This window comes from Hypanus sabinus, chromosome 14, assembly GCF_030144855.1.
Source record: "Hypanus sabinus isolate sHypSab1 chromosome 14, sHypSab1.hap1, whole genome shotgun sequence".
In the NCBI taxonomy this organism is placed as follows: Eukaryota; Metazoa; Chordata; class Chondrichthyes; order Myliobatiformes; family Dasyatidae; genus Hypanus; species Hypanus sabinus.
The window spans coordinates 50,299,338-50,323,490 of record NC_082719.1 but is presented as its reverse complement, the minus strand read 5'-3'; the positions used below and the strand labels follow the sequence as shown (position 1 = coordinate 50,323,490).

Genomic DNA, 24,153 nt, shown 5'->3' with positions numbered 1-24,153 from the left:
AGCTAGTAGGAATGGTTTGGAAACAGAGAGAGGAATAAGTGGTCAGATTAAGATTTAGGGACAATAATGTGGGGATGTTAGAAAACAGAATAGGGTTTAGGGACAGGGATGTGGAGGACTTGGAGGTCAGGGTTCCACTCTGTAATCTGCATTCAAAGGCCAGGGTCATGGATGGGTGACAAAGGACATATGGGGTCTTAGCCTCCACTCTGCACTCAAAGGCCAGCGATGTGGACGGGTTACAAAGGGCATCTGGAGTTTAGTCCTCTGCTTCATACCCGAAGAATAGCAATATGGAGTTGTGACCTCTATGGATGATGGTCTATCCCAGTTCGGCGGGTCCCAGGAGGCAAAAAAAAAGCCAGTGAGTTGGAGTGACTAGTCCAAGACTGGCATTCAGGATCCAGGCATCAGATCGTCTGGGGGTCAATACCAAAGGGGTCAATCGGAAGTTGAACCCCAATGCCTGAAGCCTGGAGACGGTCCATGTGTGTGGGTGGATGGGATGGAGGAAAGGGGCTTGTTTTGCTGCTTATTGCACTTTGTTTTATTCTGAGTATTGTGGGCATGGTATGTCGGCACCAGAATGTGCGTCAACTTTTGCAGGCTGCCCCCAGCACATCCTTAGAGATATTGGTTGTTGCTGCAAATGGCACATTTCACTGTTTTAGAATCAGTATCAGGTTTAATATCGCTGGCATATGTCATGCAAAAAGAGAGCAAAAAAATGAGGTAGTGTACATGACTTCATTAGAAAATCATGTACACAATTCAGAAATTTGATGGCGAAGGGGAAGAAGCTGTTCTAAAAAATGTTCAGTGAGTGCCTTCAGGCTGTTTTGTTTCACATGTGAAAAATAAATCAGTATCTAACTTCTGGAACATCCAAGCCTTTAAATGATATGTACAGCAACACACACAAAATGCTGGTGGAACACAGCAGGCCAGGCAGCATCTATAGGGAGAAGCACTGTCGACATTTCAGGCCAAGACCCTTCATCAGGACAGTTGTTCCACCAGCATTTTGTGTGTGTAGCTGGAATTTCCAGTATCTGCAGATTTCCTCGTGTTTGCCAAATGATACGTCCATTTTCTTTTTACAATTTATTAATGGTCAAATTTTATCATTACATTGGCAGAAGAAATAGAATCATTATGAAGTAAAAATATGCTACTTGATTTTTTAATGAAGTTATTCTCAAACCAAAACAAACATAGTAACATTTATAGCTGAGGCCGTGCCAACAGAGAATAGGATTTTTTAAAAAAATTGTGAAGTGGTTCTGAAGTGCTGAAAGCTGGTTTTATTTGATTTTTGAAAGGTGGTAGACATAGAGCAATGGAAATAATTTAGACTACAGCATGCCAATATAAGCATCCATGACAAGGAAAATAATTTTAACATCACCCCACTAAGGAAAAGGAAAGCAGTAAAGGTCTTGAAGGATATTCTCATATGTGAATGGAAATAAATTGTGGGTTGTACAAGTTGAAGGTCATAGAAATGAAACTGAAATGTGAAGGTTTATTGTGACAAAGACACAAAGGTAGATCTGAATCCATTGAAGGTTGAGTAGGGATGATTGTTGATAATTTATTGATGGCAGTAGGTGGCCTAAAATTTGTGCAATGATTTCAGTAATGTTTTCCAACACTTAAAACCTGTATCTCAAAGAATTGAAAAAACTTACATATAGCCTTTGAATTTGCTTAGATCATTGTTCGGACCTTCACATTCAATTCTGCTGGTGAATCTCTCAGGATCAGCTTCAGAGTTCTGAACAGAATAAAAAGTAAGAAGCAAAACAAATTATTGCTTGAACATCTTTCCTACATGCTATATTTCAAACATTCAAAATCCTTCAGTTTTATAGATTTTTTGCTTAATCATCAAGCAAATGTATAAAGGTTACAATGGAACAGATTGATCCAGAGTCTCAGGCTGGCAGTAAGCTGCTCACAACTGCTGTTGACCTAAGAGACAAGTACAAACTGATGATAATAAGTTCACAGCTCTCGACTTGAGTTCCTAGCCAGTCCAATTCTCACTGTAGTTACAGGAAGCGGTAAGGAGATGGGGAGGTGCATTTTGATGCGAGACAGACAAATTCAGCCATGAAAGAGATGAAAATATGACAGCTAAGCTACACTCTCTGTCTTACCTGTCTACCAAACCCATTAAAGAGTGATTCCTGATGTGTACTGGGCATTCAGAAACAATGGTCATACCTTCGCGACACCATCCACGAATCAGCAGTCTCTATCTTTGGAAGAAAGACCACAAAGAGTAGTGACTGGTTTGAGGTAAAGTCCAACATCGTGACTCCTGTCATTGAAGCCAAGTGTGCAGCTCTCACAGCACTCACCATCTGACCAAACACTCCAGGCTCTTCGAGCTGCTAAAAGCAAAGTGCAACAGATTGCAAGGCAGTGCGCAAATGAGTACTGGCTCCAGCTCAGTGAGGACATTCAGAAAGCATCTTTGACAGGCAACATCAGATCGATGTATGACGGCATCAAGAAGACCCTCGGCCCATCACACAGCAGGACAGCACCCCTGAAGTCATCCAGCAGTGAAATAATCACCGATAAAAGCAAGCAGATGGAACACTGGGTAGAACACTTCTCTGAGCTCTACATGAGGGAAAATGTTGTTGTTAGCTCAGCCATTGATGTCAGCGATTGTCTACCAGTCATGGATGAACTCGACTCCGAAACAACCATTGAGGACCTCAGCAAGGCAATTGACAGTCTGCCCCAGGGAAAGATCCTAGCGATGATGGGATTCCTCCCGACCTGAACAAACACTGCAAGAGCTCACTCCTCCAATGTTTAGACTAGGTCCTCTGTCAGTTCTTCACAGGATATGCGCGACTCCAAAATCGTCACTTTGTACAAGAACAAGGGTGATAGCAGCGACTGCAAGAACTACAGGGGTATCTTCCTCCTCAGCATTGTCGGCAAAGTCTTTGCTCATGTAACTCTGGCAAGTCTATAAACTCTGGCAGAACGGGTCTACCGAGTCCCAATGTGGTTTTCGCACAACGAGGTCAACTGTCGACATGATTTTTTCACTCCGTCAACGCCAGGAGAAGCGCAGGAAAGAACAGAAATCCCTCTATGTCACTTTCATTGACTTAACCAAGGCATTTAACCTTGTCAGCAGGGATGGGCTCTTTCAAATTCTCCTCAAGATCAGCTGTCCCCCGAAACTCCAAAGTATCATCAAGTCATTCCATGATGACACGAGGGCTACTGCTCAGTACAATGGCAGCTCATCAGAACCCTTCGCTATTTGTAGTGGAGTCAAGCAAGGATGCATGTTGGCCCCAAAATTATTCAGCATTTTCTTCTCTCTGCTATTGAAGCACGTGTTTGGGATGTCGACAGAAGGCATCTGCGTGCACATCAAGTGCGAAAGATCTTAATACATGACATGCTCTTTGCTGATGATGCTGCTATAACCTTGCACACCAAACAGCAACTACAAACTCTCATGGACCACTTCTCTAAGGCATGCAAAGATTTCGGGTTTACCATCAGCCTAAAGAAAACCAATGTCCTTGCCCAGAATGTAGTGGAGACACCAGTCATTACCATCAACAATTACAACCTAGAAGTGATCCATCAGTTCACATACTTGGGGTCGACTATTAGCAACACTCTCTCCTTCGATGCTAAGATCATTAGGTATATCATCAGAGCAGCATCGATCCTTGCTCGTCTCTCCTCTTGGGTCTGGGAGAATCCGAAACACGCTACAAAGCCCAAGACTGCTGTGTACAATGCATGCATTATTAGCACCCTCCTGCATAGTAGCAAGACTTGGACCATCAACTCCAAACAGGAGAGGAAACTCAGTAATTCTCATCTGCGTAGCCTTTGCCACATCCTCGGCATCACCTGGAGAGACAAAGTTCCAAACTCTTAGGTCCTCTCCCGCGCTGTACTTCCCACAATGTTCACGCTTTTAAGACAATGCAGACTGGGCCACGTCTGTCGTTTGAAGGATGGTAAACTGCCAAAGGACATCCTCTATGGAGAACTAGCAACAGGCAAGAGGAAGACCCCAGCTTCACTTCAAGGACCTCTGCAAGCTCGACATGAAAGCCTTAAAAATCAATACAGAGTGCTGGGAGAATACAGCAGATGACGGCAACAAATGGCCAGGTACTCTTCAGCAACACCTAGAACAAGGCAAAAGAATTATCCTGAGTCAGTTTGAAGAGCGGAGGGCTAAATGGAGAGCACAGCAGACAGTGGACACCACAATGCCCTACACATGCAGCAACTGTGGCAGAGCCTACCGTTCCGGGATTGGCCTCAATAGCCACAGTCGACGGTGCTCGACAAACCAGTGACTACCAAAGGTGCAATACCAATGGTCGACCACGGCTAACGGAGGCCACACTGGGCATTCAGAAACATTCAAGACTAATTTTAAAAATTTAAAAATGATAAATATTGATTGTTAAAAATAAATCATCAAATAAATAAAATCATTCGTCAATAAGGTCTACTTCTTTCGATAGCCTTGGAATTTGAGAAAAGGGTTTAAAAATCCATTAACTTCGACAATATGGTAGGTAATTCTATTCCCTGCATATGCTCAAAGGAAACATGCTGGAATTAGAGCTACATTGAAGGCCCTATTCCTTGTGCAAGCAATCTCTCGCTGTTAATACATGATTGCAGAAGTAATAGACAAAGAATTAATGAGAAAAAGGTTGTAAAATCTTGACAAGTTGATTGGTGATGATTTGCCACCATTCCCTTACTGACTTCAATCAGAATCCAGAGCATTGAAACTCAGACATAAATTACTGATCTTAAATATTTTACACAAGCAAGAATCCTTGGTCTGAATCACTCTGATTTTTTAGCTGCCATTCCAAGGCCACCAATGCACTGGTGTGGAAATATGGAACATGCTGAAAGTCAGATGGTGGTGCATCTGTCATCCCCCTGCAACCATTGGCTCAGGAAACAGGTCCAATGAAGGTTAATGATCACACTGAGGGCTTGGATCACTTCCTGTCTGGTCCCCTAGCTTAACTGCTTCCATTCATTTCAATGGGATTGTCAACCTACACTAAAAAGGCAGTTAAAGGTATAATGTACATATTAATCAAGAGGTAAATGTGTTTTAGAATTAATTTATTAGTGTTCTTAATTTTAAAGTACAGAAAATCCATGTGTTACAGCCATTTGAGTAACAGTTCATCCTTACAGATATCACAAATTACTATCCAAAAATCTGAGATATTGAACAAAATTCACTGACAGAATTTATGTGAAAAAAGTATATGAACATTTTTTTTCAGCTTATGTCTCCCGATGCATTTGCAGATGATATGAATCCACATTATGGTAAGTTGTGATGTGCACTATTTTCTGGTAATACAATCTCCCAGAAACCCAGGGGATGCTGGTATAATGGCACCAATGGTTTCTACAAACCTCCAATCAATAGATACTATAAATAGAAAAAAAGGATTTTGACAATCCAGTCCATTGGAAGTCCACTGGACTGGCCTTCAGGCTGGGATTTCAGATACTCTTCCTAAGGATTAGTCAATGCATTCAGACTGCTCTGCTTCACAGGGCATCCACAGTAGTAAGGTCTCTTTGACATTAGGAGCCAAGTGAAAGCAAAAGGATGATGTGGCCACAGAGTCAGCTCACATAACCTAGCTGAAACCATTAGAGTTACAAGCAAATGTAGGAGTGATTGAACAGGTTTACTGTACTTGTGGTTTTTTTTATCTCAGCGAAATGCCTTACCAGCTCCATGAATCCCTTCACCACCTGTCTCTGCTTCAAGTTTGTCTCTCCATCCAGATTGGAGGTTTCAATGTGGCAGATCCCAGCAGCATCAGTGGAGTACAGCAACACCATATCTGCTGGGATGATCTCATTGCAAGTTAATCGAATAAAGTCTCCTACACGAACATCCTTCCAGCATTTCCAACGATACTTTTTTGCTTGCCTGGAATGACAAGTATATTAGTGTCCAAGTTAAACAAAAAGGGTTTACCTGAAACTCATAATTACCATTAGCGTTGTTGTATTTTGACAGTGCCAGAAAGTGAGATATCATACTTGTAAAAATGAAGCTAATTGTCAATTGTTGGCACATAAAATGAAACTAAATCTTAAGCTCTGATCAGAAGCAGACAGATTAATGGAAATGCAAAGTGGCTGTTCAAATCCTAAATGACAAATGTTACTATTTTCTCGATACCAGTCAAGCTCAATTTAGAAGTGGCATTTAAAGCACGCTGTTTTTACATGTGTTGTCATGATCAGCAGGGCTGTAATGACGTTATGTTACAAGTGAGGTACAAGTGGAATAGAGCTGTAGAAGTAGATGATTTCAACTTCCCCAATATTAACTGAAAGAATTAGACAGAGTGTAATTTTTAAAGTGCATTTAGAGACCATTTTTACTAGTACATATACAGTCATTCTAGGGACAGGGCAATGCTAGGCTAATCTTAAGGAATGAAGCCAAGCAAGTGAATGGAGTATGAATGGGTGAGTAATTTTGGAAAAAAACATAGAACAGTACAACCTGGGAACAGGCCCTTCAAGTCAAGTCAACTTTTATTATAATTTCGACCATAACTGCTGGTACAGTACGTAGTAAAAATGAGATGTTTTTCAGGACCATGGTTCACATGACACAATACAAAAACTAGACTGAACCAAGTAATAAAAAAAAACACAGAGAAAGCTATACTAGACTACAGACCTACACTGGACTGCATAAAGTGCACAAAAATAGTACTGGCATTACAATAAGTAATAAACAGGACAGTAGGGCAAGGTGTCTGTCCAGGCTTTGGTTATTGAGGAGTCTGACAGTCTGGGGGAAGAAACTGTTATATAGTCTGGTCGTAAGAGCCCGAATGCTTCGGAGCCTTTTCCCAAATGGCAGGAGGGAGAAGAGATTGTATGAGGGGGGCGTGGGGTCCTTCATAATGCTGTTTCCTTTGTGGATGCAGCGTGTAGTGTAAATGTCCGTGATGGTGGGAAGAGAGACCCTGATGATCTTCTCAGCTGACCTCACTATCTGCTGCAGGGTCTTGTGATCCGAGATGGTATAATTTCCGAAGCAGGCAGTGATGCAGTTGCTCAGGATGCTCTCAATGCAACCCCTGTAGAATGTGATGAGGATGTGGGGTGGGAGATGGACACAATGTTGTGGTGAACTAATTAAGTTAATAATCAAATGTCCAACTGAACCCCTTCTGCCATTCACAATGTCTATATGACTGCATAATCTGCATATTCAAATGCCTGAAAGCTGCTTAATCACTTACAGTATGTTGTATTTGCCTCCACAACTACTCTGGTAAAGCAGTCCAGGATCCCATCATTCCCTTTGTAAACAAAACTCACCCCACACACCTACTTTGAACTTAACCCCTCTCACCATAATAAATCTATGGTGGACGTGATCTCATTGGCTCTTTACATGAACTTTAATCACCTGGACAATACTAATATCTATGTCAGGATGCTGTGTATTAACTACAGTTCAGCACTTAACATAATTATTCCTACAGTTATGATTGAAAATTTCCAAAACTTGGGCCTCTTTACCTCCCTCTGCAACTGGATTCTCAGCTTCCTAACTGGAAAACCACAACCTGTGCTGATTGGAAACAACATCTCCACCTCGCTGACAATCAACACTGGCGCACCTCTGGGATGTGTGCTTACCCACTGCTCTATTCTCTCTACACCCATGGCTGTGTGGAAAGGCACAGCTCAAATGACATCTATAAATTTTCTGAAGACTGCTCACAGAATTTCAAATGGTGACGGAGGGCATACAGAAGGAAGTTGTATCAGCTAGTTGAGTGGTGTCACAGCAACAACCTTACACTCAGTGTCAATAAGGCCAATGAACTGTTTGTGGACTTCCAGAAGGGTAAGACAAGGGAATAACACCAGTTCTCATAGGGGGAACAGAAGTGGAAAGAGTGAGCAAGTTCAAGTTCCTGTGTGTCAAGAGCTCTGAGGATCTAAACTGGGCCCAACATATCAGTGTATCTATAAAGAAGGCACAACAGCAGCTATATCTCATTAGGAGTTTGAGAACATTTGGTATGTCACCTAAAACACAAATTTCACAGATGTACTGCAGACAGCATTTTGACTGGCTTCATCGCCATCTGGTATGCGTGGGGGGGTGCGGCTACAGCACAGGATCTTAGTAAATTCCATAGAGTTGTAAACTTAGTCAGGTCCATCATGGGCCTCCATAGTATCCAGGATATTTTCAAGGAGTTATGCCTCAAAAAAAAAGCGATGTTCATCATTAAGGATCCCCATCACCCAGGATTGCTACCATCAGGAAGGAGGTACAGAGGCTTGAAGACACACACTCAATGATTCAGGAACATCTTCTTCTCCACTACCAACTGGTTCTTGAATGGACACAGAATCTATTAACACTACTTCACTTGTTTATTTCCATTTTTGCATTACTCTTTTAACTATATGTGAATAATATATTTACACATTGACTTATGAAAGACAACTTGCCAAAAACTCTATTGACATCCTTATCAACCTGTGATCCCATTTTTATGGATGTATTCCCTGATTCCTATGGTCTATCACACTCCCCAGTGCCTTGCCACTTACCGAGTAAGACCTATCCTGGTTGTTCCTCCCAAAGTGGAACACCTTACATTTGTCTGCATTACATTCCAGATAGTCCAGAACAAAAGAGCTTTATCAAGATACTACCTGGATTAGTGGGTATGTGCTATAAGGAGAGGCTGGACAAACTCGGATTGCTTCTCTGGAGCGACAGAGACCATGGGAACATGTGATAGAAGCTTATAAGATTATGAGGGGCATGGATAGAGCAGACAGCTTATGTTTTTTTATCCCAGAGTTACAATATTTTCACTGCAAGCTTTGATAGCCTTCCTCACTGTCCACTACAACCCCAATCTTGGTGTCATCTGTGAATTTGCAAATCCACATTATGATCCGGATTGCTGATCCATTAATTTCAAGGTACTTATGGAAAAGGATAAAATTGGTTCTCAGGTTGAGATTCTAAATTGGAGAAAACCAGTTTTGATTTTTATCAGAAAGGATCTGACAAGAGTGGATTGGGATAGGTTGGCTTCTAACAAAGGGATGCTTGGTAAGTAGGGGGGGCTTCAAAACTGAAATTTTGAGAGTACAGAGTTTGTAGGTTTCTGTCAGAACAAAAGGCAAGGCTAACAGGTATAGGGAACCTTGGGTATTCAAGGGATATTGAAATCCTAGTTAAAAAAGAGGTGCATAGCAGATATAGGCAGCAAGGAAGAAATGAGGTGCTTGAGGAGTATACAAAATCCAAGAGAACACTTAACAGGGAAATCGGGAGGGTTAAAAGAAGGGAAAATCTGCAGATGCTAGAAAATAAAGCAACACACACACATCACCAGAGGAATTCAGCAGGCTAGGTACAATCTATGGGTTAAAACAAAACATGAGATTGCTCAAGCCAACAAGGTGAAGGGGAATCCCAAGGGTTTCTAAAGATATATTAAAAGCAAAAGGATAGTAAGGGCCAAAACTAGTCCACATGAAGATTAGTGTGGTCATCTATGCATGGAGTCAAAAGAAATGGGGGAGAAATTAAATGGACTTTTTGTATCTGTATTTACTTGGGAGATGCTCATAGATTCTATAGAACTGAGGCAAAACCATAGTGAAGTCGTGGACCATATCCAGATTCCAAACGATGAAATGCTTGCTGCCTTGAGGCAAATTAAGATGGATATGTTCCCAGGGTCTGACAAAGTGTCCCCTTAGACCTTGTGGGAGGCTTGTGAAGAAATTACAGGGGGCCTGGCAGAGATATTTAAAACACTCTTTTAAGTGAGCTTCTGGAGGACTGAAGAATAGTTAATGTTGTTCCATTGTTCAAAAAAAAACTGTCAGAACTATATGCCTGAGAGCCTAATATTTGTAGTGGGTAAATTATTGGAAGGTATTCTAAGTGATAGTATATATATGTATTTGGACAGGAAGGGCCTGATTAAGGATAAAAACACAGCTTTATGTGTGCTATAGTTGGTCACATCTAACCATAAAGTTTAACCATAAAACTTTATACAAACTTATAAATTTTTTTGTGTAAGTTACCAAGAATGTTGATGAAAAAAAGGCAGTGGGCATTATCTACATGGACTTGAGCAAAGCCTTTGACAAAGTCCCACATGGAAGGCTATTCAAAAATGTTCAGTCACCTGGCATTCAGGATAAGGTAGTAAACTGGATTTAAAATTGGCTTCGCAGGAGAATCCAGAGAGCGGAGGTAGATGGTTGTGCCTCTGATTGGAGGCCACAGGGATTAATGTGGAGTCTGTTGTTTGTAATATTGATGATAATAATAATACTGTAGCGCCTCATTTCCTAGCGTATCCGAACCGACTCACAATTAGATAGCCTACGGGGGTTTGCGAGCACAGAGCTTTGGAGCCTCTTCGCCATGGGGGGCCGGTTGACAGAGGCTTAAAAGTGAGGCTGAAGTTTTCGAATAAAGTTTTTCCTTCGACTGCAGCTACCGACTCCGTGTCGTAATTTTAGCGCTGCTTGTAGCACACCGCTACAATTGGTGACCCCGACGGTCCAAACGATTTTTGGACCAGAAATGACCGACGCCGCCTCTGTTCATGCGGTTTCGTTGAAACTGCCGGGTTTCTGGACACAGCGCCCGGACCTATGGTTCCAGCAAGCCGAAGCCCAATTCCACGTTCGCCGGATCACCTCAGAAGACACCCGCTACTACTACGTGGTGGGCTCCCTCGACCAGTACACAGCTGCCCAGGTCGCGGAGTTCGTACAGTCGCCCCCGGCAGACGGCAAGTACACGGAATTCAAAGCCCTGCTCCTCAGGACTTTCGGACTCTCACGGCGCGAGCGGGCTGCCCGTTTACTGCACCTGGATGGCTTGGGCGACAGACCTCCATCGGCTTTAATGAACGAGATGTTGTCTCTGGCCGAGGGACACACAGGCCTCATGTTTGAGCAGGCATTCCTGGAGCAGCTGCCCGAGGACATACGCCTGCTGCTGTCCGACGCGGATTTCAGTGACCCCCGGACGGTGGCAGCCCGGGCGGACTTGCTGTGGAACGCCAAAAAGGTGAGCGGGGCGTCCATCGCACAGATCTCCCAGCCACGCTCCCGGCAGCAAACCAGTCCAGGCCCAGCCGCAGAGCCCGCTAACCCCCGGCCCAATGAACACTGGTGCTTCTACCACCAGCGGTGGGGCGCAGAAGCCCGCCGTTGTCGCCCGCCCTGCAAGTTCCCGGGAAACGCCAGGGCCAGCCGCCGCTGATGGCTACGGCGGCTGGCCATCGGGATAGCCTCCTGTATGTGTGGGATAGAAGGTCGGGACGCCGGTTTTTGGTCGATACTGGGGCTGAGATCAGCGTTTTACCTCCGACGAGTTACGACACCCGCAGCAGGGCACCGGGTCCCCCCCTGAGGGCCATGAATGGCAGCACAGTAAGGACCTATGGCACCCGTCAGGTGCAGCTACTGTTCGGCCCCAGCCAGTTCACGTGGGACTTCACACTGGCCGCCGTAGCCCAACCGCTTCTGGGTGCGGATTTTTTGCGAGCTCACAGCCTGCTGGTTGACCTGCCCAGGAAGAGACTGGTACACGCCGAGACCTTTCAGACGTTCTCCCTGGGCGCGGCCCAGTTGCCAGCCCCTCACCTCGGCTCCATCACGCTGTCCGACAACGATTTCACCAGGGTCCTGGCGGAGTTCCCATCGGTTCTGGCACCGCAGTTCACAGCAGCCATGCCCAGGCACGGCGTACAGCACCACATCCCGACACAGGGACCGCCCCTCCATGCCCGTGCTCGGCGGCTTCCCCCGGACAAGCTCCGACTGGCGAAGGAGGAGTTCCAGAGAATGGAGGAATTGGGGATCATCCGGCGGTCCGACAGCCCCTGGGCTTCCCCCCTGCACATGGTGCCCAAAGCGACGGGGGGCTGGAGACCGTGCGGCGACTACCGCAGGCTGAACGAGGCTACCACACCGGACCGCTACCCTGTGCCGCACATTCAGGACTTTGCGGCAAACCTGCACGGCGCCCGGATCTTCTCCAAGGTCGACCTTGTCCGAGGGTACCATCAAATCCCGATGCATCCTGACGACGTCCCCAAAACGGCTCTCATCACCCCGTTTGGCCTCTTCGAGTTCCTCCGCATGCCGTTCGGCCTGAAGAATGCCGCACAGACGTTCCAGCGGTTAATGGACGCGGTGGGACGGGACCTGGACTTCGCGTTCATCTATTTGGATGACATCCTCATAGCCAGCGGCAGTCGTCAGGAGCATCTGTCCCACCTCCGTCAACTCTGCGCCCGACTGAGTGAGTACGGTCTTACAATCAACCCTGCCAAATGCCAGTTCGGACTTGATACCATTGACTTCCTGGGCCACAGGATTACTAAAGACGGGGCAACCCCTCTGCCCGCGAAGGTAGATGCGGTCCGCCACTTCCCCCGACCCACCACGATCAAAGGCCTTCAGGAATTCGTAGGTATGGTCAATTTCTACCGCCGCTTCCTCCCTTCAGCTGCCCGGATCATGCGCCCCCTGTTCGCCCTGATGTCGGGTCCGAGCAAGAACATTACCTGGGACGAGGAGTCCGCCGCCGCTTTCGTTCAAACGAAGGAAGCTTTGGCTGACGCCGCAATGCTAGTGCATCCCAGAATGGACACCCCTACCGCCCTCACAGTGGACGCACCAAACACGGCAGTCGGTGGGGTGCTGGAGCAGCTCATCGCTGGTCGCTGGCAACCCCTGGCGTTTTTCAGCAAACACCTGCGGCCACCCGAGCTCAAGTACAGTGCTTTTGACCGGGAACTGTTGGCGCTCTACCTGGCAATCCGGCATTTCAGGTACTTCCTAGAAGGTCGGCCCTTCACCGCGTTCACGGACCACAAACCGCTTACCTTTGCGTTTACGAAAGCATCCGACCCCTGGTCATCCCGCCAGCAACGCCACCTGTCCTACATCTCTGAATACACAACGGATGTCCGGCACGTCTCGGGTAAGGACAATGTCGTGGCGGATGCGCTCTCTCGCCCTACCGTTCATGCCCTTTCCCAAGGGGTAGACTTTGAGGCACTGGCAGAGGCACAGCAGGTAGATGAGGAGATTCCGAGTTACAGGACTGCGGTCTCTGGTTTGCAGCTCCAGGACTTCCCCGTGGGCCCAGGTGAGAGGACCCTACTCTGTGACGTCGCCACCGGCCGGCCCCGTCCGGTCGTCCCCGCAGCCTGGCGGCGACGTGTTTTCGACTCCATTCATAACTTGGCGCATCCCTCCATCCGGACAACTGTCCGGCTGGTTTCCAGCAGGTTCGTTTGGCACGGTCTCCGCAAACAGGTCAGTGAATGGGCCAGAACGTGCATGCACTGCCAGACGGCCAAGGTTCAGCGGCACACCAAAGCCCCACCGCAGCAGTTCCATCCCGCCCACCGGCGTTTCGACCACATTCATGTGGATATCGTGGGCCCCTTGCCAGTGTCGCGCTCCGCGCGTTACCTCCTGACTATCGTGGACCGGTTCACAAGATGGCCAGAGGCGGTCCCGCTCACCGACACCACCTCCGAATCTTGCGCCCGAGCCCTGCTCGCCACCTGGATATCCCGCTTTGGTGTACCAGCCCACATTACCTCCGACAGAGGCGCCCAGTTCACCTCCAGCCTGTGGTCAGCTATGGCCAGCCTTTTGGGGACTCAGCTGCACCACACCACTGCCTACCACCCACAGTCGAACGGGCTAGTGGAGCGTTTCCACCGTCACCTGAAGTCGGCCCTCATGGCCCGCCTGCGGGGAGCCAACTGGGCGGACGAGCTTCCCTGGGTCCTTCTCGGCATCCGCACAGCGCCCAAGGACGACCTGCACGCCTCGTCGGCCGAGTTGGTATACGGCGCGCCCCTGGCCGTCCCCGGGGAGTTCCTACCAGCCCCGAGGGGGCAAGAGGAAGAACCCGCTGCAGTCCTGGGCAGACTTCGCGAGAAGCTCGGTAACCTGGCCCCCATACCCACTTCACAGCATGGGCGGCACCCGACCTGCGTACCCAAAGACCTACGGAACTGTAAGTTTGTGTTTGTACGAAGGGGCGGGCATCGGCCACCGCTGCAGCGGCCATACGAGGGGCCGTTTACGGTGCTCCGGAACAACGGGTCCACGTTCGTGCTGGACGTTGGGGGGAAGGAGGCGGTTTTCACGGTGGACCGCCTCAAGCCGGCCCATGTGGACCTGGCGCAACCGGCCGAGTTTCCGGCGCCTCGGCGCAGAGGCCGACCTCCCAAGCAGGTTCTGGCCCAGGCTGTGGACATTGGGGGGTGTATCGCCGGTTCTGGGGGGGGGGTTATGTAGCGCCTCATTTCCTAGCGTATCCGAACCGACTCACAATTAGATAGCCTACGGGGGTTTGCGAGCACAGAGCTTTGGAGCCTCTTCGCCATGGGGGGCCGGTTGACAGAGGCTTAAAAGTGAGGCTGAAGTTTTCGAATAAAGTTTTTCCTTCGACTGCAGCTACCGACTCCGTGTCGTAATTTTAGCGCTGCTTGTAGCACACCGCTACAATACATTAAATTGGATAAACAAATGTGGATGATACCATGATTGGGGGCACGGTAGATAAGGAAGGCAATCAAAGCTTGCCAGCTTTGGGCCAGGTAGAAAAAATGGGCTAGAAGATGGCTGATGAAATTTAATGTGAACAAATATGAGGTATTGCACTTTGCAAGAATAAACTAGGGTAAGACACAATAAACGGTAGTGCATTGAGGACTGCTGTAATATCTATGTATACAGATTCACAATTCCTTGAAAATGGTGTCACAGTATATAGGGTCGAAAAGGGAGCTCTTGGCACATTAGCTTTCAGAAATCAGAGCAATGAATATAGGAGATGGGTTGTTATGTAGAAGTTGTATAAGACCGGAGATGCCAAATTTGGAGTATCATGTGTAGTTCTGGTCAGCTACCTATAAGAAAGATACTAATAAGACTGAAAGAGTACATTGAAAATTTATAAGGATGTTGCTGGGACTTGAGGACCAAAGTTATAGGGAAAGGTTTCATAGGTTTGGACACTTTTCCCTAAATGGTAGGTGAATGAAGGGAGATTTGTTAGAGCCTGCTTGCATTTACCCTGAGGACAACAATTAGAGGACATGGGTGAAAGATGAAATCTTTAAGGGGAAATGGAGGGGGTATTTCTTCTTTCAAAGGGGAATGTGTGAAACGAACTGCCACATGGAGGTGGTGATTGCAGATTCAACTGCAATACTTCAGAGAAGTTTGGATCAGTACATCGTTGGAAGGGATATGGAGGACTATGGTCCAGCTGCCGGTTGATGGGACTAGGCAAATTAACAGTTGGTTTTGGGCTACATTATCCGAAGAACCTGTTTCTGTGCTATAGTGCTCTATGACTGTATAACTATATGCGATTAGTACACAAAAGTACATGTAAAGGGGGTTTCTTCTTTTTTCTTTGTTACTGTTGGGAAAGGGTTTCTTTGTTTTGTTAAAAGCAGGAATGTTTCTTTGTTGCGAGAGCGTGCTGGGAGAATTGTATTCCTTTGTAAACCAAATGGGGATTAATGTTCTTTCTTCAGAGTCGGTAAGCTTTTGTTGACGGGCTTTTGGGCAGATCAGCGCGAGGGGGTGAGAGAGAGGACGCAATGCTGTAAGCTGGGTGAGGAACGGACCCCAAGCGGGGGTCCGAGGCCTGGAGGTACTCCGAGGAGGGGGAATGAAGCTAGAAGTGCTTGGTTGACCACTTCAGAGGGTCCTGAGCTGCGAGTCGAGGAGTTCGGAGGGGATCGAATGGTGGCCAGAAGACTTCAGTAATTGAGCTCCAACGGTTGTGCACGAAGTGGTTTGGACTTTGATAAGTTTGGCGCCTTTTCTTTATTTTTTCTCTTCATATATACTGTATTGTTATTAATCACTTAGTTATAGTAACCTTTATAAATTGTACTCATTTAATCGCTTATGGTGTACTGTCTGTTTTTGGGCGAGGTGGGGACATCACACAGCATCCACACCAGCTGATTACCCAGTTTGGCGGGGCCGAAGGCTGCTCCCCCTAGACGAGAACGAGCTGAGCGAGCCTGAGGCGATCCAGGGGGTTACAAACACTATGGTTGGCATGGACATGGTGGGTTAGTTCCTGTGCTACATGGCTCTACAGATCTATTTGATTGAGAAATACTATCAATGTTTGCAAGCCAACTCACATTTTTATTAGACACACAAGAGTCTGGCCCCTGATGATGTAAATTTGAAAGTGCTTAAGTATGTGTGTTTCTTTACACAAGAACATAGGAGCAGGAGAAGATCATCATTCATGAAGATCATGACCAACTTTCTACTTCAGTGGCATTTCCAAATTTACTCACATATTCCCTGATGCCCTTTATGTCTGGCAAGCTATCAATCTCTGATATGTATGAACACAATGACTCCCCAGCCAGAAATTCAGTACCCTCTGAGAGAAGAAATTTCTCATTTCAATTCTAAGTGGCCCTTTTCTTATGCTGAAAATGTGCCTCTCGTTCCTAATCTCATCAGCTGGGATTGCATTCACCCTGAATCCCATCTGTCAAGCATTATTAGAATTCAGCATATTTTGATGAGAACTTTCATTTCTCTAAACTTTACTAAATACAATTTACTCAATCCCTCTCCAAATCAGCCTCAAGGGGAACCATTCTGAAATATTTGACTGTATTTGGTCTGTATTTCCTCAATGACAAATACATTCTTTTTTTTGGTTGGGAAGTATAACTATACACAATACTCCAGCAGCAATCTTTTTTTTCCTGTACAATTATAACAAGATGTTAGAATAGTTAATACAAGATGGCACTAGTGAACCATGGCAATGTTCTACAGGATACGTACAATACTTCTAAATACACCTGTTTTGAATTACTCTCACTGTAATCTGCTGCATGCAAATTCCCTTTGAAGAATGTACTTTTAAATCAGTTTTATGATCTGCAGATTTCATGATCTTCTGAAGCACTTGGTGAACCGAGCAGGTACAGCACCTTTAAGTGGAGGAAGGTTCATTGCCATGGTCAGAAGCAAAGCAGGAGTGGGGTCTCCCAGCCAGGCTGAAATGCAAAGGGATGAGACCACCCTCTACCCAGCATTTTGTTAGCAAATGTGCAGTCGCTGGAGAACAAAATTGAGGATGAGGGCAAGATTGCTGTATCGAAGGGAAATGAGAGATTGTTGTGTTCAATGTTGAATGGGATGTGGCTCACTCCCAGTACACCAGACTCATTGATCAAACTCATAGGGTTCTCGATTCACAGGATGAACTGAACTGTCGATTTGGAAAAGGGAAAAGGTGGAGGTGTGTTTTTCATGAAAGACTCTTGGTGGGCTCTAACATGGCAGTTTTGTCAAACTCATGATCCCCAACCTCAACTAAACTTGAATCAACGAAGTCCAGAGTTGTGGCAGGGTTTGAATGAAATTAACAGAAAGAGGTTTCCTGCTCTGCACCTCCTTAGGTCCGCAGCCACCCCCTGCAACTTCCAGTGGGGTTAGTCATCTCGCTGGGAAAAGGCTGCTTCTCACATCCCACCTACAAGTCTCTAGGATCTCCGCCAGCTTCTTTAGGACCTTGTCGCGCTGCCAAAAAATGTTTTGAGAGATTGACGTTAAAATGAATCAACTCCTGCCTGAGAAGCGATTTGGATATGCTGCAATTTGCAAATGAGAGCAACAGGTCCAGAGTAGATATAGAAATGTTGAAACCCCACAGCACAATACAGGCCCTTCGGCCCACAAAGTTGTGCCAAACATATTCCTAACTTAGATATTACTAGGCTTACCTATAAGCCCTCTATTTTACTAAGCTCCATGTACCTATCCAAAGTCTCTTAAAAGACCCTATTATTTCCGCCTCCACCACCGTTGCTGGCAGTCCATTCCACGCACTCACCACTCTCTGAGTAAAAAACTTACCCCGGACATCTCCTCTGTATCTACTCCCCAGCACCTTAAACCTGTATCCATTTGTAGCAACTATTTCAGCCCTGGGAAAAAGCCTCTGACTATCCACACAATCAATGCCTCTCATCATCTTATACACCTCTATCAGGTCACCTCTCACCCCCCGTTGCTCCATGGAGAAAAGGTTGAGTTCACTCAACCTATTCTCATAAGGCATGCTCCCCAATCCAGGCAACATCCTTGTAAATCTCCTCTGCACCCTTTCCATGGCTTCCAGATCCTTCCTGTAGTGAAGCGACCAGAACTGAGCACAGTACTCCAAGTGGGGTCTGGCCAGGGTCCTAAATAGCTGCAACATTACCTCTTGGCTCATAAGTTCAATTACACGATTGATGAATGCCAATACACCGTACGCCTTCTTAACCACAGTTAACCTGCGCAGCTGCTTTGAGCGTCCTCTGGACTCTGACCCCAAGATCCCTCTGATCCCCACACTGCCAAGAGTCTTATCATTAATACTAGATTCTACCATTACATTTGACCTACCAAAATGAACCACTTCACACTTATCTAGGTTGAACTCCATCTGCCACTTCTCAACACAGTTTTGCATCCTATCAATGTCCTGCTGTAACTTCTGATAGCCCTCCACGCTATCCACAACACCTCCAACCTTTGTGTCATCAGCAAACTTACTAACCCATCCTTCCACTTCCTCATCCAGGTCATTTATAAAACATCACGAAGAGTAAGGGTCCCAGAACAGGTCCCTGAGGCACTCCACTGGTGACCGAACTCCATGCAGAATATGACCAGAATATCATCTCATTGACTCTTCACTCAACACTGGAACACCTGGACAGGAAAGATGCATACATCAAGATGCTCCTTATCCACTACAGCTCAGCTTTCAATACCCAGCATCCCCTCAGAACTAATTAATGAGCATGAAGACCGTGGACTCAATACTTTCTTGTGCAATGGGATCCTTGATTTCATAATTTGCAAACCCCAGTTACTTTGGATTGGCAACAACGTCTTCTCCACAATCTCCAGCAGCACAGGTGCACCACAAGGCTGTGTGCTTAACCCCTGCTCTGTTCACTTTATACTTATAACTGTGTGGCTAACCACGGCTCCAATGACATATTCAAGGTTGCTGATGATACCACTGTCATAGGCCAAATGAAAGGAGGTGATGAATCAGCATATAGGAGGGAGATTAAAATCTGACTGAGTAGTGCCATAATAACAACATCTTACTCAATGTCAGCAAGACCAAGGAGGAGATTGACTTTAGGTGTAGGAAACCAGAGGTCTGTGAGCCAGTTCTCATTGGAGGATCAGAGGTGGAGAGGGTCAGCAACTTTAAACTTCTTGGTGTTATGACTTTGGAGTACCTGTCCTGGGCCTGGCATGCAAGTGCAATTATGAAGAAAGCAAGATAGTACCCCTGGTTCCTTAGGAGTTTGCGTATATTCAGCATGACATCTAAAACTTTAGACATATAGAGGAAAGTATATTGACTGGCTGCATCACAGCCTGATAGGGAAACACTAATGCCCTTGAATGGAAAATCCTACAAAAGTGGATATGGCCATTCCATCTCGGGTAAAAACCCTCCCCACCACAGAGTACATTCTACATCAAGCATTGTTGCTGGAAAGCAGCATACTTCATCAGGGAACCCCACCACCCAGGACATGCTCTTTTCTTGCTGCTGCCATCAGGAAGGCTGCACAGGAGCTTCAGGACACACACCACCAGGCTCAGGAAGAGTTATTACCACTCGAACATCAGGCTCTTAAACCAAAGTGGATAACTTCACTTGGTCCATCATTGACCATAACCTATGGACTCTATCTCATGTTCTTGATATTATTGCTCATTAACTTATTACTATTATTTCTTTCTGTTTGTATTTGCACAGTTTGTTGTCTTTTGCACACTTGTTGAACATCCAAGTTGGTGCAGTCTTTCATTGATTCTATTATAGTTATTATTCTATTGTTGACTTATTGAGTATGCCCGCAGGAAAATGAATCTCAAAGTTGTATATAGTGACATATATGTACTTTGATAATAAACTTATTTTGAGCTTTGAAGATGTCCTTACTCCTATATTCAAGTCCTCAAATAATAAAGGCTAACATATTAGTTACCCTCTTAATTCGTTGCTGTATGTACATGATGATTTTCAGTGGCTTGTGTACAAGCAGACCCAAGTCGCTTTGGACATCAACAATATGCAATTTCATATCAACTAACAAATGCACTGATTTTCTGTTATGTGCACCAGAATAGATAATCTCTTTTTTCCACAATGTATTCCTGTTGTCATGTTCTTGCCCACTCACTCAGCTTGTCTATGTCCCTGTGAAGCTCCTCCATATCCATCTTTACCTTTACTCACATTGCAAATGAATTTAACATCATCAGCAAATTTGCAAATGTGACATTTGGCCCAAGCTAAGTCATTGATATACACTCAGTAACCACTTTATTAGGTACACCTGTACATCTGCAAGTTAATACAAATATCTTAGTAGCCAAACATGCAGCAAAAACTCAATGCATAAAAGCATGCAGGCATGGTCAAAGGGTTCAGTTGTTGTACATACCAAACATCAGAATGGGGAAGAAATGTGACCTCAGAGACTTTGACTATGGGATGATTGTTAGTGCCAGACAGGATGGTTTGAGTAGCTCAGAAACTGCTGATATCCTGGGATATTTACGCTAATAATCTCTGGAATTTACAGAGAATGTTGTGAAAAACAACAAAAAACCCAGCAGACAGAACAAGTTTGGGCAACCTGGTATCGGACAGGATGGGAGGAGTTGTTGCAATCTCACAATGACCTTGGGGAAAGACTGAGCAAAGGCAGGAGAAACTGGGGAAAATGGAATGGAAACTCCAATGGAAACAGGAAGCGGCATTCCAGAATGTTCATTGAGAAAAGTGCTTGTCTATAATATCTTCCTATAACTTATCCTCCACTGATGTCAGGCTTTTAATTTCATGGCTTGTCCTTTGAGCTTTTCTTAAACAGAATAACATTAGCTATCCTCCAATACTCTGGCACCTCACCTGTGGCTAAGGACATCTTAAAGAGCTCTGCTAGGGTCCTTGCAATCTTTGCACTAACCTCTCAAGATGTGGAGGCTATGGCGAGATTTACCAGGATACTGTCTACACTAAAGAACAGGTACACTAAGGGGAGGTTGGACAAAGCAGGGTTGTTCCTCTAAAGTGGTAATAGCTGAGTGAAGACCTGATAGAAATATATAAAATTATGGGAGCCGAAGATAAAACAGACAGTATTTTTACCTCCAGGTTTCAAGTGTCCAATATCAGGTGGCAAGCATTTGGGGGGGGGGGGGGGAGAGAGAAGTCTGAAGAAGACATGAGGAGCAAGTTTTCTTTTAAACACAGAGAGTGGTGCCTCATTTACACTGCCATGTGTGGTGAATGAGGAGCTAAGATAGAGGCATTTTAAGAGGCTCTCTGATAGGTACGAATATGCAGAGAATAGAAGAATATGCATTACATGTAGATGCATGGGTTTAGCGCTATTAGGCTTCATTAGCTTATTTGGTCCAGTACAACAGCATGGGTCAAAGGGCCACTTCCGGTGCTGTTCTATTTTATGTTCTAAAGCTGGAATTAGGGATTTTTAAACAGCAAAAAGTCCTTGGGGACAGACCATCTCTATTGCACCCAGAATTGTGCAGAGATTCTGCTGTTCCTCAGGTATGCTGCTGCAGTCCGAGTTGCCAATGTTAAAGAAGACTGGCCTTCCACGCTTGGATTAGGTAAGTGCAAGGGGACAATGAATGGCAATTCCTGTCATGTGGAAGAATCTCAGTATTTCAAAAATAGTTTAAAATATTCTGAAATAGCAAAAAAATAAAGTAGGTAAGTTATAAAATTACTTTCTAAAATTTGTTTTGGCAAACAAAAATGTATTAAATGTATAATAGCTGGGAATGCAATCATGTAACTAACAATATTCCCTCTAATTTGTAGTGAGCACCGTGCGCAAAAATCATGCGCTGTGCAATTTTTTTTGCACAGTGACAACAACATGTGCGCACTGAATAATTTCTTCAATAACGACAGTAGAAATTAGTCAGTTCTAAAATCTGCAGATAAATCATCGCAAACTCCAAATTATCAACACCAACTGCATCAGAATAAGGAAAAAGTAATGTGACTATGTACAATTGTGAAATATACTTAACATGCCAACATTGTAGAGGATGAAAACCTTTTGTGTGCAGTTTAAATTCCTTTGTCCACTAGTAGCAAGCGATGTGAGCACGCATGCACCTTAGAGGGGACATTGATAACTAATTGCAATACAGTATTCTCATTTTCTCTGAAGGACGATGAAATATAGAGAAGGCTATAACACAGATATTTCCAGCAACCATGAAGTTTCTGCAAGATTCACTGAACACAATTGTGCAAATACATTTTGTTTGTAATAAAGTATCTACTAATACCCCCAAATAAACCTCATTCCAGTCTGGTTCAGATTTTGACATTATTAGGAATAGAGATGGAGCTGGTGGTTGAGAAATAGTCACTGTGATGGGAACCGGGAAATGTCTTTAGTTTTCCAATGTTTGCATAGAGAAAATTTTATTCATTCGCTGCTGTAGGCTGGCTGACCAAAAGACTGGGGAATTGGGAAAATACTTGGCTGTTTTAGATTAATGCAAAATATGTTTGTATTTTTAGATTAAACAGCAACAGGCATGTAGCTGGTAGTCAACATTAAGTGTGGTGCAGACCATCGGTGATAGTGGAGGTGGGAGAGTAGTGAGGGACCTCACTAAGCAATTTCTTTTTAAATATTGAAAATTATAAATAATTTACTTTCTCAACAAATAAGACATGGCATAGAAGTTGACTCATTTTTGTTCTGCTTTAAAGGTTTTAAATGCAACAATGATTGAAGATAAGATTATATTAATTGTGTTTATCACCTTTATCAGATTGAATCATTGCTTTTGAAATCTAGTGCTATTAGATTAGACATTTGAATCTTGATATTCATGGAAATAATAAAATAACAGATTAACTTCACAAACCAGTCATGCTTATGCAGTTTTACTATAATGCTTTCACTATCCATTCCTAAGGCACTTTATAAGTAATGTGCTCAGCTATAAAGTCTCATTGAAACATTCTTCAAGCTAATAACACCTCCCTTCAAAAACTTCAAGGCCCATAATACTTCTACCAAATTGATAAAAAGAAAAACTGCTGACTTACTTGTCATAAACTTTAGTTGTTCGGTTGTTTATTTGTTTATCAAATTTGTAGCGCTGGTAGTCTTCAATCCCGTCTTTAACTGCAATAATTGCAAGAACCACCACCAATGGCAACATCGTTATCTCCTTTTGAAATGCTTCTACTGATGGCACCCAATTCAGAATCACCAGAAACAGGAAGTAAAGATTTGCAGCTCTGAAAGAATGTAAAGATTATAAAAATTTAAAGAAAGGAAATGGGAATGTAATACTCTTGTTGAATACAAAGTACAAGAATGTACTAAACAGTTACAGGCCGGTCCATTCAGTTTTGGTTGCAAGGAATATTTTAGAAATAATTATCACTGGAGAAAAAAAAAGGGCATTCTGAGAAATCTGGACCAGCCTACAAAAAAAATGACTAACCTACCTGAATTATTTGACAAATAGCAGAGAAGGCATATTAAAGAAATTAAGTAGGTGCTGTTCAAAAGCTGTTTTGCAAGTTTTATGTAAAAGAGAAGCTGGCAAAACTGACATGGCAAATGGTCCATACAGATAGAAGATAGATTCTGCTGTTCTCTGAAGTTCACTGCTGGAACCATGGTTTGTTTTCATACCTGGATATGGATTTTTGATATTTAGAGAAATAAGGAGAATATTATTGATATTCAGAGAAATATAGAAACCATTAAAATTAATGCCATTAAAATGCATTCAAACATAAGAACTTTAACTTTAATGATTTTAAAACTTCAATGTTATTCCTTGAGAAGCTGAGGTATTCTTGGCAGAAGTTGTTTAAGGGGAGATTGTATTAAGGTGTATAAGATCAGAGAGGTTAAATAGAGGCAAGTAGTTCCC

At 44.5% G+C, this 24,153-nt stretch overlaps 1 protein-coding gene across 1 annotated transcript in view; it reads right to left on the bottom strand.

Annotated features, from left to right (window-relative positions):
- Positions 1-24,153, bottom strand: part of LOC132404473 (phospholipid-transporting ATPase VD-like) — a 134,519-nt gene that overhangs the window by 27,911 nt on the left and 82,455 nt on the right. The window contains exons 4-6 of the mRNA XM_059988632.1: positions 23,312-23,506; positions 5,785-5,989; positions 1,692-1,777 (exon numbers count right to left, since the gene is read on the bottom strand). Of these exons, the coding sequence (XP_059844615.1) occupies positions 1,692-1,777; positions 5,785-5,989; positions 23,312-23,506 (486 nt within the window). The remainder of the gene's footprint in view (positions 1-1,691; positions 1,778-5,784; positions 5,990-23,311; positions 23,507-24,153) is intronic.